This window comes from Seriola aureovittata, chromosome 16 (assembly GCF_021018895.1).
Source record: "Seriola aureovittata isolate HTS-2021-v1 ecotype China chromosome 16, ASM2101889v1, whole genome shotgun sequence".
NCBI classification, from domain to species: Eukaryota; Metazoa; Chordata; class Actinopteri; order Carangiformes; family Carangidae; genus Seriola; species Seriola aureovittata.
In genome coordinates, this window is record NC_079379.1 from 17,243,345 (window position 1) to 17,260,538 (window position 17,194).

At 41.3% G+C, this 17,194-nt stretch overlaps 1 protein-coding gene and 1 long non-coding RNA gene across 3 annotated transcripts in view; one reads left to right on the forward strand and one right to left on the reverse strand.

Moving 5' to 3' along the window:
* Positions 1-389: 389 nt before the first annotated feature.
* The window catches only part of kcnh8 (potassium voltage-gated channel, subfamily H (eag-related), member 8), a 49,517-nt gene continuing 32,712 nt past the window's right edge, over positions 390-17,194 (reverse strand). The window contains exons 11-16 of the mRNA XM_056398466.1: positions 11,257-11,471; positions 9,695-9,733; positions 8,326-8,606; positions 7,391-7,506; positions 7,034-7,113; positions 390-2,630 (exon numbers count right to left, since the gene is read on the reverse strand). Coding sequence (XP_056254441.1) covers positions 2,058-2,630; positions 7,034-7,113; positions 7,391-7,506; positions 8,326-8,606; positions 9,695-9,733; positions 11,257-11,471 — 1,304 coding nt within the window. The 3' untranslated portion in view covers positions 390-2,057. The remainder of the gene's footprint in view (positions 2,631-7,033; positions 7,114-7,390; positions 7,507-8,325; positions 8,607-9,694; positions 9,734-11,256; positions 11,472-17,194) is intronic.
* On the forward strand, positions 13,207-16,178 carry LOC130183217 (uncharacterized). Of its 2 annotated transcripts, XR_008829791.1 has the most exons (4): positions 13,207-13,354; positions 13,644-13,783; positions 13,889-14,022; positions 14,199-16,178. It is a non-coding gene; the product is annotated as an uncharacterized LOC130183217 (long non-coding RNA). The 2 variants fall into 2 exon arrangements; XR_008829790.1 differs by having other exon boundaries at positions 13,644-14,022.

Below are 17,194 nucleotides of genomic sequence, written 5' to 3' on the forward strand. Positions count from 1 at the left end.
CTTGGTGTGTTTCTGTGAACATGAATACACAGGGAGAGCTCAGCAACAACTCAGTCGCTCGACATGCCAGTTTCACATCAATGCCATGAATATAAGTTCGTATTGTCTTGCCAACAGTGCTAGCCAATATGCATGCCAGTGGAACAACATTTCCTGCGTCAGCTTTTATTTTGAATTGTATGAACCAAACAACAAGCTTTATTTTGGACAGTTTTGACACCTGCACCAGCCTTAGATGCTGAAAGATGTCTGCTTGTTCTTTTCTGTCATGTTATTATAATTATTCATTATGATGATAGCGATGTGTGTTGGGGCCACGTCTTTCCAGCTTTAATGAATGTTGAATGAATGAATGCACTGAACAACAACAAAAAGTCAGGACATAACAGTCATATTTGTCGTTTATTAGCATAACAGGTCTGTTTTCGTATCTAATAAATATCAAAATGTTAAGGGAAAAAACAAGTTTGATTACAGTACATTCCATTTGCAGAGAAGCAGAGTCAAACCTACATGAATTCAAAAGAGAATAGTAGATCTGTCGGGCCGAGAGTTATGACCTTTTTCCTGGTTTGGAAAGGATTGCATTGGCTGGTACCAGCAAACAGCACTGCCATAATCTCAGATAGAGTAGCATCATTTGCTGCCATCCCACACTCTTGCATTCTTTGAGGTAAAAAAATACATCTTTAGTATTGATACATTCATAGAAATATAAAAGCGTCTTTATCTCCTTATTGTGCTTTTATGTGGGAATATTGCCTTCGCTCTGAACAGCTGAGAAAATGGATCTCGAGAGTTGGTAACCCTGGGTGACGATCAGGGAAACGGCCCTCGATGTCGATCATGAGCCAATTTAATATTGGTGGAGTGCTCCGGGCCACTTCACAACAGGGGTGACTACCTTGTTCCTAAAATTACCCAGTGTTTAAAACTGAGCCCACATTCGATAAATATGCATCAGTAAATGCCAGGTTCAGCTATTAAAAGAATGAACCATGTTTCCTTTAAATAGATAGATAAATGGCAAGCTGGATTTCCACATGGTGACATGCAGCATGTTAATGTGTGTCTACAGGCACTACTCAAAAGGCTCGGAAAGGCATGCAGAGAGAAAGAGAAAGAAGGAGGGAGAAGAAAGGAGGGAAAGAGCGAGTGTGGTAGGTGTATGGAGAAAAACAGTGGAAAAGAGAAACGGAGAGGGAGAAAGAGTCCCTGTGCTCAGTGTGACAGACGACAGCAGGGGCTGTTCTGCCTGAAGCGCAACATCGACCCCCCCACCACCACCACCACCACTTCCATAACCAACTTCTACCACCCTCCAACCGCCCTCTTCCCTGAGGGCCAGCGGTAAAGAGCACAATACATCCCATCTCTCTCCTTGCACCACCCTGTGCTCCCAGCACAACCAGCCCCAACCAGCCACGCACTGGTCCAGGCAATCCAGAGCATCAGTCATGGGTTGAGTGAGCAAGAAAGAAGGGTTAAAAGGAGAAGAAATGGCAGAGATAGGGGGGGTTGGGGCAATGATGTTTGCCCCCTCCCCTCTTTGTCTCCAAAGCCCAACACCACCATTCAGGATGCTTTCTCTTCCTCCGACCGACCCAGTCGACCTTAAACCATCTCTAGCCAGGAGCGAGAAAATAGAGGACAGAAACAACTCTCTCCACCTCCTCCACCATAACCATCTTCTCCTCCATTATGGCATACCTGTTGTTGCTCTCTGAAGGAGCCTCAAGGTGGGTGGGTTGCGAGCCGGAGGTGAGCTGTACCCAGAGAGCTGCCACCATACAGCTCCACAACTGACCCCAACCTCTACATCCTGTCTGACAACACTACGTTTCTATAAAGGTAAAGCTAACACACCTAAACCTCCTGTACTTGATTTCATGCAACTGGATTTTTAAACACGTGCCTTTAAAAAAAAAGAAATCTGTGTTGCGTCCCTGCAAAAGTCCTGCAGAGATATGGGGAGGGGGGCCCCCAGTTGATCAGTTCAGGAACATATCCCAAAAAATGTCCTGGAAAAAGTCCTGCAGAGTTCAGACGGAGGGCTGCTACAAATCCTTGGTTGGGTTGTGGTAAGCCCCCCCTAATCCAGTTTGAGGAGAACATCCAGAGCTCTGATGAGGGCCCTCATCTCCCCCGGCCTGCGGAGGTGGACTGTGTACCCTTGACCTGATGGAGCTACAAGCCCCGTCTTTGTAGTGGGAAATCTCCGGTGAGCTGAGAGGCGAGGAAGGCATGTGAGGCTGTAATTGAAGGGCTGACGAGCTGGGGGTCGAAGGTGGAGTGGAGCTGGGGATAGGAGGGTACCCCAGCTGGAGATCCTGGGGTCTATGTGTGAGAGAGTCCATGTGGCATATTACACCATGTTGCTGGGGGATTGTGAGAGGAGAGGAGGGCAATGACATGGGCGTGTCTGTCCAGATGGAGGCAGTCTGAGCTGGTGAAGGGTACGACTGAGGAGGGTTAGGATGGGGCAGGAATGTGTGGTGCTGTGTTGGCGAGTAGTGTGTCGGGCACTCTACTGAAGGTGTTGGCACTGATGACATGAGGGTCTCCATGAGTTGAGCCATTCTCCTCATGACTCGTCCGAGGTCAGCAACTTCCCTCCCCAGGGAGCTTACCTGCGGACATAAACACAGGCTACATTTAATTTTAAATAGTAAAAAAATGCCTCATGCCTCATCCATGGGTGGGTGTGGCATAAAAATCTAAATTCGGGGACTCAAGTCAAAATAAAAAGCCTCTAATAAATCTGGGCTAGTACGTTACAGAAATACATTGGCATACTTGCCCTCCTTGACACACAATTAACCCAAACCACCACCGCATCTAATTCCACACACCTGTGTTAAGGTACATTCACCAGAGGCAGAGAACGTGGTATAACACATTGAGACATCAACTCATAGTGTGTCTCAGCACAAAAGGATAGGTTCAATAGTCACATGAACGTGCTTGCTCTGATCATTCCTCCTATTCTCAGTGGACATTAAAAGATCCTTTCCCAGCATGCTTGCAGTGGAAGAGATGGGAACAAACTTCTGTTTCTGTGCAAAAATAGTTCATCTCAAATTAATACTCAAGCGTCAGCATTTACACGGATTCAGCAGGCTGTGTTGTCTAATACAGACTGCTGAATCTCATTAACTCCAGATAAACTTTAGAATTTGTTTTTTTTCCCCTTGGAACAAGGACTGTGGATTTTGCCCCCAATCACTTATTATATAGGGATGTTAGGAGGGGATCTCTTAAAGGGCAACTCCACCGATTTTACACCCTCAAAGTGTGTTTACAGGTCTCGGGGTTGTTACATAAAGCCTTTGGTGATTCCAGATGGAGTGTCAAGTCTCATACATCGGCTGTGTCTGAAGACTATAAGATTGTAAATGAAAGAAAATGTTGGTGTTAAAAAGAAGTGAGCTTTCAAGAGGTTAGCGGCTTGAGGATACATTAGCCGCTACTAGCATAATGCACCTAAATCTCTGACCAACCTGTCGGCACTGTGGTAATTGATGAGCCACACTTTCCAGCTATTACCCACTATATGAAAGGGAAGAAGTCAAGTTCCTCATTCAGGCCTGGGTGACTTGTGGCTTTGAGACTGAAGATCCAATTTGCTTCTTGTTGCTTGAGGCATTTGACTCTGTCACCACCTCTTGCATTTAAATCCATGGCCTCAACACTTACAACTTTCAAAGTGGAGTCAGTGCTATGTAGCTGACTTTTCTGGTTATGTAATAAAGACAAACTTAGGCTGCTAATTAAACAGGAACAAAAAGCCCCAGGATATACAGTACATCGTTATGAATTTGGTATTTTCAGGTCAGTCATTTTGGGTCAAAACATTTCTGTCCCCTGCCTGCTGTTTTGCATGTAATGTCGTGCTGCTATAATTGGTCATTGCACTGATGAGGGAGGCGGAGCTGGTGATTAGTTGCTCTCTGCACGTGGCATGTCCACAGTGGGCACGACCATGAGGCCCTGCCAACGTGCCATCTGCTTCTGCCAGTCAAAGCGCTCATGACCATTCATCACACACATCACTGCTACTGGATGCACATCTGCCCTCAGCAGGACACACAACTCTAGGTGAGAGCTACTCCAGTCACTGTGTGGATACGTCAAGAGGTGATCAGGCAGTGCGCATAAATATGTTGTGATCACGACAGATCAAATCTGCTTGGGTGCTCCCTCTCGCTCTCTCAGTTACATGGACACACATTGTACAGCATATACAGTACAGTGTGTATGCATAGTATGTAGGCTGCACATTTAATTGTATTTTTCATAACTTTGATCTGCCATATTGAGTGCCTGTCAATAGAGAACAAAATATTCTGTCTCCTCTTTCACAATTCTCCCATCTCTCCCATGTCTGGAGTGGCTGGTAAAAGGCTCTGATAAAAATAGAAAAGCTGAGAGCGACAGGACAGTCCAATCTGACACGCTGTCAACATGATTCCAGTACTCCCACCTCAGAGACAACCATCAGACAAAACAGCAGCAACGGATGACCAGAACCCACTGCAGCTACAGGTACATGCCAAACTAAAAATGTTACTAATGCTAATTCTTGTGCTAACTTTATTTGTATAACTGCTATACTCATGGTAATCATCTTAGTCTGAGTATACTACAGCACTATTATACTGATAGAATGAGTTAGTAATCGACTATATTAGATATCACGTGATTTCCCACAAGCCTGCCTGGTTGATGATGATATAAGTAAATGTGCTATGCCTTCCTTTGCTCACTCTTAGGTTTGCTGCGACACATATACACAATGCTTATTCACTTCAGTTTAGCTTGAAGGATTATTTAGTGTTTTTTATATAGATACATTAGCTGCATAGTTTATTTAATTAAGTATCATTTTTTGCCTTAAAGTTGCACTAATCCATATTTTAATATTAACAATGGATCTAATGACTACATGTAATGTGGAAAGGTCGTAGTGTGTTTTCCCTCAGATCTACAGAATGTTTTAGTGTCGATCAGCTCATTGTTTTGGTTTTATGTCCTGCAGCTTTAATGTTTTCAGTCTCACCGCTCTCGTCAACCTTGTTTCCAAACAAACAAAAGGCAACAAAAGGTCAGATAAATTTACAGTACTCTACCTGCCCAGCACCAGACAGCAGACTGACCAGGTTAGCGGCTAGCTTGTGAACACAGTGGAGCATTTAGCTGCTAAACAGCCTCATATTTCACTCAGGGGTTGGTGGAGACCAAAACAGAGCTAAAAGAGAGTAAATAGTGGCCAGAAACACGACACGGCTCCAAATGTATGTTAATGTTGCTATAAATCTGCTGGATGCGTAAATAGACAACTTGCTAACACATTTGCCACAACAACTTTGTAACACATGTCAATATTATGTCAACAGGTTGTTCCATTGCCTCAAAGTGGCCCAGTTATTCTTGCTTTAAAGTACACGTACAGTTGATAAAATAATTTTTATTCCTATTTGGTTTTGTTGCTCACAGTTCATTTACTAAAGTAGGTCACCACTGCTGTGCTTGTATGTGTGCGTGCACGTCTCATTCTCAAGTGTGTCTGTGTTGTATGTGTGTATCATGTTGTAGTGTGTTTCTAGCCTCTTATCGTAATTATAAGTGCAATTACTCAGAGCATTCTGGCAATGCTTGAACCTTCCTGTGTGGATGTACATTATGATTTCCATGACACACTACAAAGGTCACCAGGTCCCACTAGAATAAACCCTTCAGATGCACAGATATAGCTTAAAGTCAAAGGACAAAGGTAAGAGGTCACAGATCGAGGCAGAGCTGGCTCACTGCTGCATTCACACAATTTGTAATCCATTAAAATGTTGCCTGTGAGGTTTTGACAGAAATTAATGTTTTGCTATTCAGAGGTGAGACTGACAGAAAGTGAAAACTGCACCCCTTGGTTTACCGCGGTACACAGTGGTTTGTCTCAAGAGGCCCTTGCGCTTTGATTTTGATTTAAAAATTGTGCTATTGTTGTTAATTATTGGATTGAAAAAATAGATTACCTTCAGTCGAGTTGCAACAGCAAATTTGGGAAAAAGCAGTGGGTCATTGGCTTATTCTACATCACACTACATATGAAACTAACTATTAGAAATTACAGGAAAGTCTGGGATTTATTTAATTCAATTGAAATGAATTGAATTAAAATTAATTTCTTTTTCCTTTAATAATTAATACTTTTCTGCAAACACACACATTTTGGCACTACCCTGCATGTGCTAAATAACATACAATGCCCTAACATGTCATTTGTGTTTGTTTATGTGTTTGTGGAGAGCAGATAGGGTTTAAACAACCCCCTCCCCTTTTCATCTCCTATGGTGACCGGTGTGGATAGATGCAAGTGAGGATTAACAACCTACAAGACCATGCTGAGAGACTTCCTGTCAAACACTGGTAACCCACAGAGACGGAGAAAGGACAAAAGAGCCCATGTGCATAACTGTGTAGGTGCTGTGCCGCTGTCTTTCACACTCCTCTCTTTTATCCCTCCCTTTATTGTCTTTTTTTGTCCTCTGCCTTTTCTCCTTTCACTCTTTTCTCCCCCTCTTATTTCATGTTTCTTTTTCTGATCATCCTACAGACTGGGGCTCAGCAGGAGGAAGCAAACACTCCTCCTCACCTGCCAAAAGTCTAATGTCAATTTAGCAGCCCGCCAGTCAAAACCATGGGATACAGCACGAGAGACTGTGTGTGTATGTGTGTGTACGAACAGATTATTTCAAGCTGGGTAACGGACCTCCAAAGTCTATAAAACATCCGAATATGATACTTGAGAATGCCACTGACAAGGCACAGAAGATCTATGAGAACCTAATACAAAAGAAACACTGTAGATCAGGACTTCCTCAGCTTTTATTTATTTTTTACTACTTCTCTCAATCCAATCACCTGTCCTGTGCCTGACATGCTGACATGGCCATATGGCTTGTGCTTACCTGTGCCCACCTGTCTGTCTCTCTCTCTCACCACACACAAATATAACGAAATACACAAATAGTCCTACCTGCTGGTCAAGATGTCGCAGTTGGCCCCTGGTTTCTTCTGCTTTCGCTGCTAATTCTGCTGTGCTGATCTGCAGTATATCTGTGACACAAATTAGCAAGTTACAAATCACCTAATGCACCAAACAGGCAGTACAAATTTGCACCCAGAAGCTATTGCATCGAGGCAGCTGATAACTACTCTAGGCATTGGCAGAGAGTGCCAATTCACATTAATCCTCCTCATTATACAACGGTTCTGCAGGGTTTTGGATGTGAACATTTCTCACTACCCAGGATTTGGGAAGTTGGAGGGATTGTAAATGGGTATTAGGTGATATTTGAGAGGTAAACTGATGTGCACTGTAGGATGGGAGGACCTGTGGCAGATGCAGAGGCACTGGTTGGTTCATTGACAGGACAAGCTCGGGTGGTTGAGAAGGAGAAAGCCAGGGAACCCTCTGTCCCCTCACTGTCTTCAGTACCGTCAACGATTCTGCAGGGGGGAGAAAAGATTAAGTAATCATTGTAAAAATATATACATTTTTAATATTAATAATATTAATATTTTGGTATGTCTTTATCTTGTATCATTGTTTTTTCATTGTAACATTATGCTGTTCATTGAAAAATAAAGCTACCACTCTTGTGTCTTATGTACTCCAACTATGAAGCTAGAGCCTGGAGACTGCTATCTTAGCTTAGCATAAAGACTGGAAACAGGGGGACGTGGCATGCTTGGCTCAATAATTAACACATGTGTAAAGTGTATAAATTATAATAAATTAATAATAACATAATAAATTAGGACTTTTACCACACCTTGTTTTTGTTTTTACACTTTTTCTGTACAATAGCTAGGTTAGCTGTTAGCCCGTTTCCAGTCTTTATGCATAGTCATCTTGGATCCAAACCGGGGTGATCAGTCAATATCATGGGCCAGAAATGAGTACTTTTGATATTGGCAAAACTTTACATTTTTAAGAGCACGGTCCAATTTGTTCATCTTTCAATCATCCCCCCTCTCCTGATGAAACAACGTGGAGCAGGAATGTGCGGGTGGTGGCCAGAAGTCTATCCTTGAGTGATTTAAATGCCCCATCGTAACTATACCCTGCCCAGTAGGTCACATTACAGAGGATAAAGAAGTTGGTTTAGTAAAGTAAACCATGAAAGGTCATACAAATACTACCTCTCACTTTTAACTCAGCTCTAGTTTGGAGACAAAGAATGACAAAAATAGACATAACACACAGATTCACAGAGATACAGGCCCACACAGGCAGACAGACTAATCAATGGTGATCAAACTCACCTGGGGCTGAGGTTGGACGGGTCTAAAGTGGTGAGAGTAATTTCCTGGATCTTTTTCCGAGACCTCCTGGAGCTCTGTCCCGTGGTCTTCTGGCTGGGTCGGCTCAGTAGAGACTTCCCACCTGCGTCTCTGAGGTTCACCGCTCGGTTCCTCTCCGACGACAACGACACGGACTTTGCCTCGTCCTCCTCTTCCTCTTCCTCATCGTCTTCGTGTTCCTCCCGAGCCTCGATGATGGACGGATAACCCTGAACCACTCTCCCGTTCCTTCTCACCCCTGACTGGAAATGTGAAAGGAATGGTTGAAAGCAACAACAGAGTTCATGTGGAGTGAGGATACTACGATAACTTTTGTAGATTACATAACTGTGAAAAAGGCAGAGAGCCGATGTCATCACAACGAGCACTTCTCTCTATTCTGTGTCACAGCAAATTTTGATATCCTCCCTTTTTCATGCTGAACCTGTATTTGTACAGGTAATACCATGACCCTGGGATACACAGAGGGGCTATTAATACATATATATGTATAATGGCTTGTAAGTGCAAGGGGCACCACACTCAGCTGGATTGATAGTGTTGAAAAGCCCCAGATCAACAGTTCAGGCTGCACATGCGACCTGGAGAATAATAAATGTAACATTAGTGAACTCTGACATCTATTCTTATAAACACAGAGGCCTATGTCCTCTTGTCTACGCTGAATTGCTATGACGCTGATCAACTGTAAAATGAGGTAACAACAGAAATAAGGTCAACAGTAACCTATTGATCAGCAGCGGCCTATGACCCGACTCTCTCGGAGGAAAACGACGGCAGCATGAGGTTAATGGCTCAGGCAGCTGAATTGATTCTGCTGTAAAATATCTGACTACAGATTTTTTAGATTTGTGTTAGTTGTGCAGATTCCCAACGAGAAAAGGAGCAACTTGACACCATGTAGAGCGTTTCATCACCCTCCATTCAGGGTTACTCGTGATTTAATGACTGCTAACACTTTCGGTGCAGAATTGATCTTTCTCCTCCCTCGACCTCTCCACCAAAGAAAAAAAAAATCTCTTCATCAGAATCATTAAGTCTAAAAAGAGTGATTGAGTCCATTATCAGTGATGGAGGTCTACTGCTGTGTCTCACCCTGCAGACTTTTCATGGATTAGAAAAATTGATCTCCAGTTGAACGTTAATTTGAGTTTCATCATTTTCTATTGCGGGCTGATTTAAATGTTGTGTGGATGGGGTTTTGAGTCTTTTCAGGAAATGGGACCTGTCTCAAATTGGGGCCTATTGCCTTTAGATTGTAAATCATCTCTCATCAGTGTGTGTGTGTGTGTGTGTGTGTGTGTGTGTGTAAGTGCTTGTGGTTTGCTACCTGAGCATCTAGAGCTGCTGTGGACAGTCTGGCCTTAACCTGGAAGAGAGCCAGAGAGGAAATACACAGTAAATGAGCTGCAGGAAAGAGCAATCAAGATGTGGCCCTTTATTTTCTCTGTTTTAATTTACAGAGGAGCAATTTCAAAAAGGCTCAGCAGTAAATTATTTTTTAAAGTGAGTGCAAGAAAATAACACATGACTGTATGGCTTGCGGTGATGCAGTGATGGAAAATAATACACTGACACTCTTGTGCTGTGCTCATATACAGTACAGTAATGTCCGAACAGCAATCTCATCATCAGCCACAAACACACCCTGAGCTGCCTCCTTCCCTCTGTCTTCTTTCAAGCTCTACTCAGTCCTGTGGTTTGGGCTGCACATTAGCTTCACCTAAAAGCCCTGCAGCAGGTAGTGTGAGGAGTGTGTGTGTGTGTGTGTGTGTGTGTGTGTGTGTGTGTGTGTGTGTGTGTGTGTGTGTGTGTGTGTGTGTGTGTGTGTGTGTGTGTGTGGGTGAGTGTGTGTGTGTAAGTGGGCCAGTGGTGTTTGGGCAGGAGAGACAGAAACACCTGACTGTAATTACAGCAGTACAGCTCCTCCAAGTGCCACAGCTATTTTTGCCCTCTTTCTCTCACTCCATCTCTCTCTCTCTCTCACATACACACACATACACATTTCTTAATTCAGAGCTTTTCCCCTCGTGCTTTCTCCAGCCGCCCTCAAAGTCTAACTCTTTCCCTCCAAACTCCAGCCCTTCTTCCTTCCCTCTCACTCAACCCATCAGTCATCCTCACACACTATTACAGCACCTTCATTCATCATAGAGAGAAACTTATTTAGATTATCAAAACAAAATGGGACAATCAATGATAAGAAAATGTGAGTGCAGAGATTGATTTTAAAGTACAATTTGAAGCAAAAACTGTTTGACCATTTGTGGCTCTTTATTTTAGTTGCTTTGAGACAAATACTGTAGCTGCACAGTCATTTGCATTTCCTTCTCATTTTGCTTTCCACCTTCTGTTGCTTCTTGCAAAATTGTCAACATCACAAGAAACTACACTGATTATCTTCCTCTTTCAAACGGGGTGAAAATAGGTTTAAAACTGCTATCTTAACAAAAATCTGCTTATTTTTTGGTGAAAATTTATAAAATAACGAGCCTTTGTTATGTAATAAAATCAGTATGTGGGAGAATTGTTTAAAAATCCCGTCCAGACATATAGAAGTTCATTGCTTTGAATAATGATTTGTGTCTCATACAGATGTCTCACATTGTTTGCCTGTTACTCCTGCACTGGAGGTTTCAAGTTCACACTGATGTCAGTTCTATATTGGATCGTAATTGGTTTACAAACGAGTTTTGATGTCAAAAAAAAAAAATCTAATTTGTGAAATGTGTGAAATTCAGATTCAAGGTGAGCACAGAGAAACTTTCCTGCCTCAGCCGATGAATGTGAAAACAGAAGATATATCAGTGTGCACAGTGAAACTCAAAAATTTAAAAGAAAAGAAAAACACATTTTTAGACAGCTGCTTTAAAACCACTTAGATGGACTCACGTGTGTCTCATGCCCCTCCCTCAGGTTGTACGTGAGGTCCTGCTGGATGTCCTGGACGAAGTGGTGGGAGTACTCGGGGTACAGGTCCAACACCTCGTACAGCCCCTTCAGGTTGATACACTGCAGGTCACAGTAGGTCAGGGCTTTCACGTCCGCATTGGTTTTTATCACCCGGTCATCTAAGGACAGGTTCGCCCCGATCAGGTCACCTTTACCTGCTCAGAGAGAGAGATATGGATGCAGCGGATGAGAGACAGGGTCACCGCATAATGTTCACACACTGGTAAAAGGGATTGAGTCTCTAATGCAGACTCTGCAACATTAGATCCTCCATTTACTGAAGGGTTTCTGAGGGAGTACTCAGTTTGGAGTGTGTGAGAGGTTTTGGAGCAGTGTGATGCTGGGTCATTAGGAAGACCACCTGCCTATTAAAGACTTGTTTAAAGCCCTCGTGTCAGCAAACATCTCTGCTGCTTATGTGTCTATAAGCTACACCATACCATCTCCAGAGGTGCTTGACCCCTGCACTCTGATCTCACTCTGTGTCTGATATTGTAAATGTTAATTTTTTTTTTTCTTTTAAAGAAATTGATATAGGTTCAAATGTGCTGCTGCAGTTCTCTTCCAGAGAGTAAGTGGTTAAATTATGTATTTACAAGCTAAAAAACTAAAAAAGTGTCATGCTAAAATAATAAACACCAAACCATAGGGTTTTTTTTTTCACATCCTGGCAACCCAAAAGCTGTTCTGATGAATGGCTTTAAAATGATCTATATAACATTTATAAATGTTTTATTTGGCACTGATAACACAGTAAATTTCGCAGTGTTAAATATGCAGTGTCAAAGTGCATTGACTCTTTCTGGGGGTTATTACAACAACAGATTGAGTAGAATGCCCCCTTGTGTTGGTAAACATTTCCGGAGTTAAAAGACGCCGTGTTAATTTGACTCTGGAAAGCCCCGCCCACCTCTTCCTCCTTCAAACTGTTGAAGATTTTTCTGGACGCCATTTTTCTCCCCGTCGAACGACTGCGGTAAGTTTCTTATTTTTTCCATATTAACCCAATTTTATTTTGGCGTTTCAGCAGAAATGTTTTTTTAGGAGAACATTGTGTTGTTGGCCCCCGTATTTGAGCGGGTTTTGTATCTTAACACCAAATTCGACAAGAAGGCTAACGTGACCGAGTGAATACCTAGCTTAAAATGCGCGCGTGTCCAACTTGACCATGTCCGCAAAAGGTAATTAACTTAGCAATATGATGTGGAGAGATAGTTTTGTTGTATTAAACATAACTTAAATTCTGGTGAAAATTGCTGTGAGTTGAGAAACAATAACCCCCACATTGGCTGAATGGCTGTTCAAATCAACAGTAACGTTAACCATCAAGTGTGCGGCATGTGCGCATTTTTAAAATATACCGTATGCCTCCCCTCCAGCTTGGTCTGCTCTGTGACGTACATCAGTTTAGTGGGCTCGTAACGTTGTTTCAGCAAAATTTAAAGTGGGATCATATTTGTTTTGTTTTAGTGATTTTTCGTCTAGCCTACGGTAAAGTTAACAGCACAGACTGATGTGTTTTATTTTGAAGTAAAAAAAGGGAAGTAGTCCGTGTGAAATCATGCTTACTGTCGCAGTGCGTGATGTACCGTCAGCCATAACAGCTGTTGTCTCAAACTTTGTTTTCTCATTTGCGTTAACGTGAGGTCACATGGTAAAAAGAGATACTTCGGTGGTTACAGTGGATGCAAGTAATGTGAGTCCCAGGCCAAGCTTTTGTGATTTGATTTGATTAGTTCATAAGCTGACGTGATTAAACATAAGTATAACTGATCCTTCCTTGTCATTTCTGCAAATAGCTGATCATTTGTCTGCTGTTTGGTGGCCTGAAACAAACAACACATTATCTTATTTCCAAATTGAACATAAAAGTCGTTGGCTCTGTTGAAAACCATGCGCTTACTGTTATATTTGTGTTTTTGTTATCATAATAAGCATATAAGATTCTGACAATGAGGAATTATGTGCTGCAGGAACCATGTTGATTAAGGCCAGACTTTGTGGCCAGAGCTGGATCTGAAAGAGTTTTTGATTGCAGGTAAGAAATTGATTTTGGAATCAAGCTTTGCACTGGAAGCTTTAAGGTGCTAATAGTAACTGTAATAGTAACTTTTGAGTACAAATGTTACCATCTCTAATCACACTTAGTCAGCTTGAATGCATGCTTTCTATGCTTAAAAAGTAATAATAATATAAGTGTTATGTCACACATTAATTTATTGATGTTTGTTCAAAAGTGATGTTCCAGATTCGTTGGATATGTGTGAGTATTAGACCAACATGAATTCATAAGTCTGGTTTACACAAGCATTTGTCTTCTCCTGTAGCATTTGCAAAGTTTGGTGTGCCAGCTGTGACAGAGGGTGTAAAGGTTGTTGACAGTTCGGGAACTGAGTTGGATGACGACGTATTTGGGGATGTAGTTAAGGATCCCTCAGCTGTGTGCTAACCATCAAATATGACACAGGTTTGTCTCAGTTACATTTGTAATTTATATTGCAGTATTTAATGGACATGCTAGTTCCTTGTGGTTAATATTTTTCCTTCCATCTGCTTCTCCTATGACGGTCAGAATCTGTCTCCATGGCACCATCTCCTGAGCAGTCTGAACCACCAACCCTTGAGTCGTCTGATTCTCAAGATACAGACATCGTTTCAGAGAGTCCCTCCGGTAAACGGCAGAGGCTGGACACAGAAGCCAAGCACGTAAGAATTAACACAAACACCAGAGCAGAACAGGAATTATTTTAGGGCACCAAGGCCATAAAAAAGAATATAGTGTTATTTTAATGACCATTTGTTTTTAAGATCTTTTTTTAAATCCCTACTTATTAAAGGGATGTATTCTCCACATGCTGATTTGTTTTGCTCTTTGTTTGAAGTTGGTGGAATCCATTCTTGCCAAGAAACCTGGTGGGGAACGCATAATAAATGAATATAATCGAAGCAAGTCCCTGACAGATGAAACCAGAAGGAAAATGGTGAACATACTGGCAGCAGACATGACAGAGAAGAATGGGTAATTTGTAAATAGTTTATAGTTAGCACAATGTAGCTTTTAGATTAAATTAAAATCTTTGTTAAATCCAGTGTATACAACTGAGAAATATTTACTTTTTTAATCTTGCAGTACATCACCACATCACTTCAAATTCCAATTTTTGAACATGCGATTCATGGGACTGTAGTTCAAGTTACTGGGGACAATCTTGGTTTGCATGGTCTGTTTGGCTTTGTGGAGTCATTTGGGGCTCGATATTGCTGTCGTTTCTGTCTCCTTGAGAAACACTGTTTTCAAACTGTATTCTGTGAAGATGATCCGGAAGTTGTTTTAAGAGCTGTTGATGCGCATGCACAGCACTTTCAGACTGTACAAACAGATCCTAGGCTGCCTCATGTATATGGTGTGAAATGCGTTTGTCTGTTGAATTCACTTAAGTATTTCAACACAGCCAACAACTTTGCTGTAGATATAATGCATGATATTTTAGAGGGGGTTGGTCAGTTTGAGGTGAAACTGATTCTGAAGTACATTCAAGGCAACTTCCTAAGTGCTGAAAAAGTGGCTGGTAGAATACATGCATATGACTATGGTTTCAATCAGCAGCGAAACCGTCCACCTCTGCCCAACAGATAAGTTGATGGGTGGAAGTAATGATTTGGGGTTGAATGCCATACAGTCGTAATTGGTGCTTGTTACGCAATATGCCTTTGCTATTTGGTAATTTAATCGAGGCAGATGATAAACACTGGCATCTCCTACTTTTGCTTCTACATATTGTTAACATTGTATTTTTACCAGTCCTGTCAGAATGCATGACCATATACCTCAAACATTTAATCATTGATCATCATCGGTTGTTCAAGCAATTATTTCCTGAAATAAATCTCTTGCCAAAGCATCACTTCATGATACATTACCCTCGTAACATAAAGCACATTGGTCTGATTTTGCACACATGTTGCATGCGTTACGAAGCCAAACATAAATTCTTCAAGCAACAATTAAAAAGCTTTAAAAACATTACAAAGACATTAGCCAAAAAGCACCAAAGTTATATGGCAATGAATCTTTTAGCAAGGAAAGATTAATTTTAGGTCCAGGAAAGATGGTGACACTTTTTGAGTTAAAACAGGGTGCAACAATTGCTGCAAAATTTGGAACTGTTTTGTCAACCAGTGTGTTTTCTGCCAAATGGATTAAATATCACGGTACAGAGTACCGTCGTGACTTCATTATATGTACTGAGGTAGCATGTGAGATGCCTGTATTTTGTAAGATTGACACGATTGTTGTAAAAGATAACTGTGTTTTGCTCTGTGGAAAATTGATGGAAACAATGTGTTTTGATAACCATTAACACGCCTTGAAGGTCCAGCTCCATCCAGACAAGTTCTAAAAGTGTTGCACATAAATGATCTTTTTTACTTCAAACCATTTGATGTTCAAATGAAGTATGGTACAACAGATACCGCCTTATATGCTGTTCCATATTGCCATTTTATGCAGACCTAAGGTCAGTGTTCAAAAGTGGTGGCATTGTTAGGCTGACCAAAAGTTAACTGTTTTTATGCTTATTTACATTTCACTTGGAGCTCTGTAATGGCAGCGAAAGTACTGTTACACAACCTTATTGTTACATTATGGCTTGTGTTTTTCCAAAGGTTTTAATGTGGTGCATGTGAACAAGTTGTTGTATTGGGGTGCCTGGCACGGCAGGCACACCCATTGCACAACTATTCACTTTTTTTATTTTTTTAAATGTAGCACGTGATCAGTTAAGTGCTTTTGTACAACTAAAAGTTGAAAATACAAATGTTAAATGCATCTTGAAAAGGTGCTTTTGTACAATTAAAAGTGAAGTGGTTAAATGCATTTTTGTGGTAGCTTGATTTTATTCAATGGTACAAGTATTATTTAATTATTATAGATAGATGCAATTTGACACTACAAAAGTGTAAAAATAACACTACATATTTATCTGTGCAGTGTTAATGACTGTTAGGATTTGACTCTATCTGAGTTGCTTTTTCACAGCAACAGAGTAAATCAACACAGTAGTGTGTAAAATTAACACTTATTAGAGTTATATGAGCCTCCAATGTTAACCTTCAACAACTCAATGCAGTGTTAAAAAGGATTAGAATCAGAGTTGATTTGACACCACAGTAGAGTAAGTTTTCACTGCTGAGAATCATATTTACTCTCTCCAGAGTTATTTAACCTGTAGTGTTAACTTTTGTTAACACTGTACAGTGTTAGCCAGTGTTAAATTTTTACTAAATTTTCAGTTAATTTTACTCTGAAATTTTAAGAGTTAATTTAACACTAATTCTGATAAGGACCAAATACACTCGGACACAGTGTTAAATTTAACTCTTTAAGTGTTGATTTAACACTGTAAAATTGACTGTGCACCAATATTAATGTAGTTATCCTCTGCCCACTATGACTGAGAGTGTGGTTTGAACTGTAGCCACATTCTTAACGTCTCTTAACTAGGTCCAGGGAGCCACAGCTGAGGCTGACATGAGGAAAAAAAAAATACATCTGCCATCCAAACTGTCTTTCCACCATCATTTAACATCACTGTAATTCAGGCTTTTGCCAACTGAGGCTGTTGGTAACCCCTGCTTCACCGACCTCTTGCAGCTCCTTTCACTGTACATTACAACAAAGACCAGCACGGCGGCTGGGAACAAAACACAACAAGACAACAAGCTTCTCTGTTCACTTTTACATTAACATCAACGTCTCCCGCTAATTAACTGTTGCCACTTACTTGTCAGATGACGTTAAAATGAAAATGTTGTGAAGGCATCGACTGTTTAGACCACAAAGTGAGAAGGGATGAAGCTCGAGATGGTTTGAAAGATA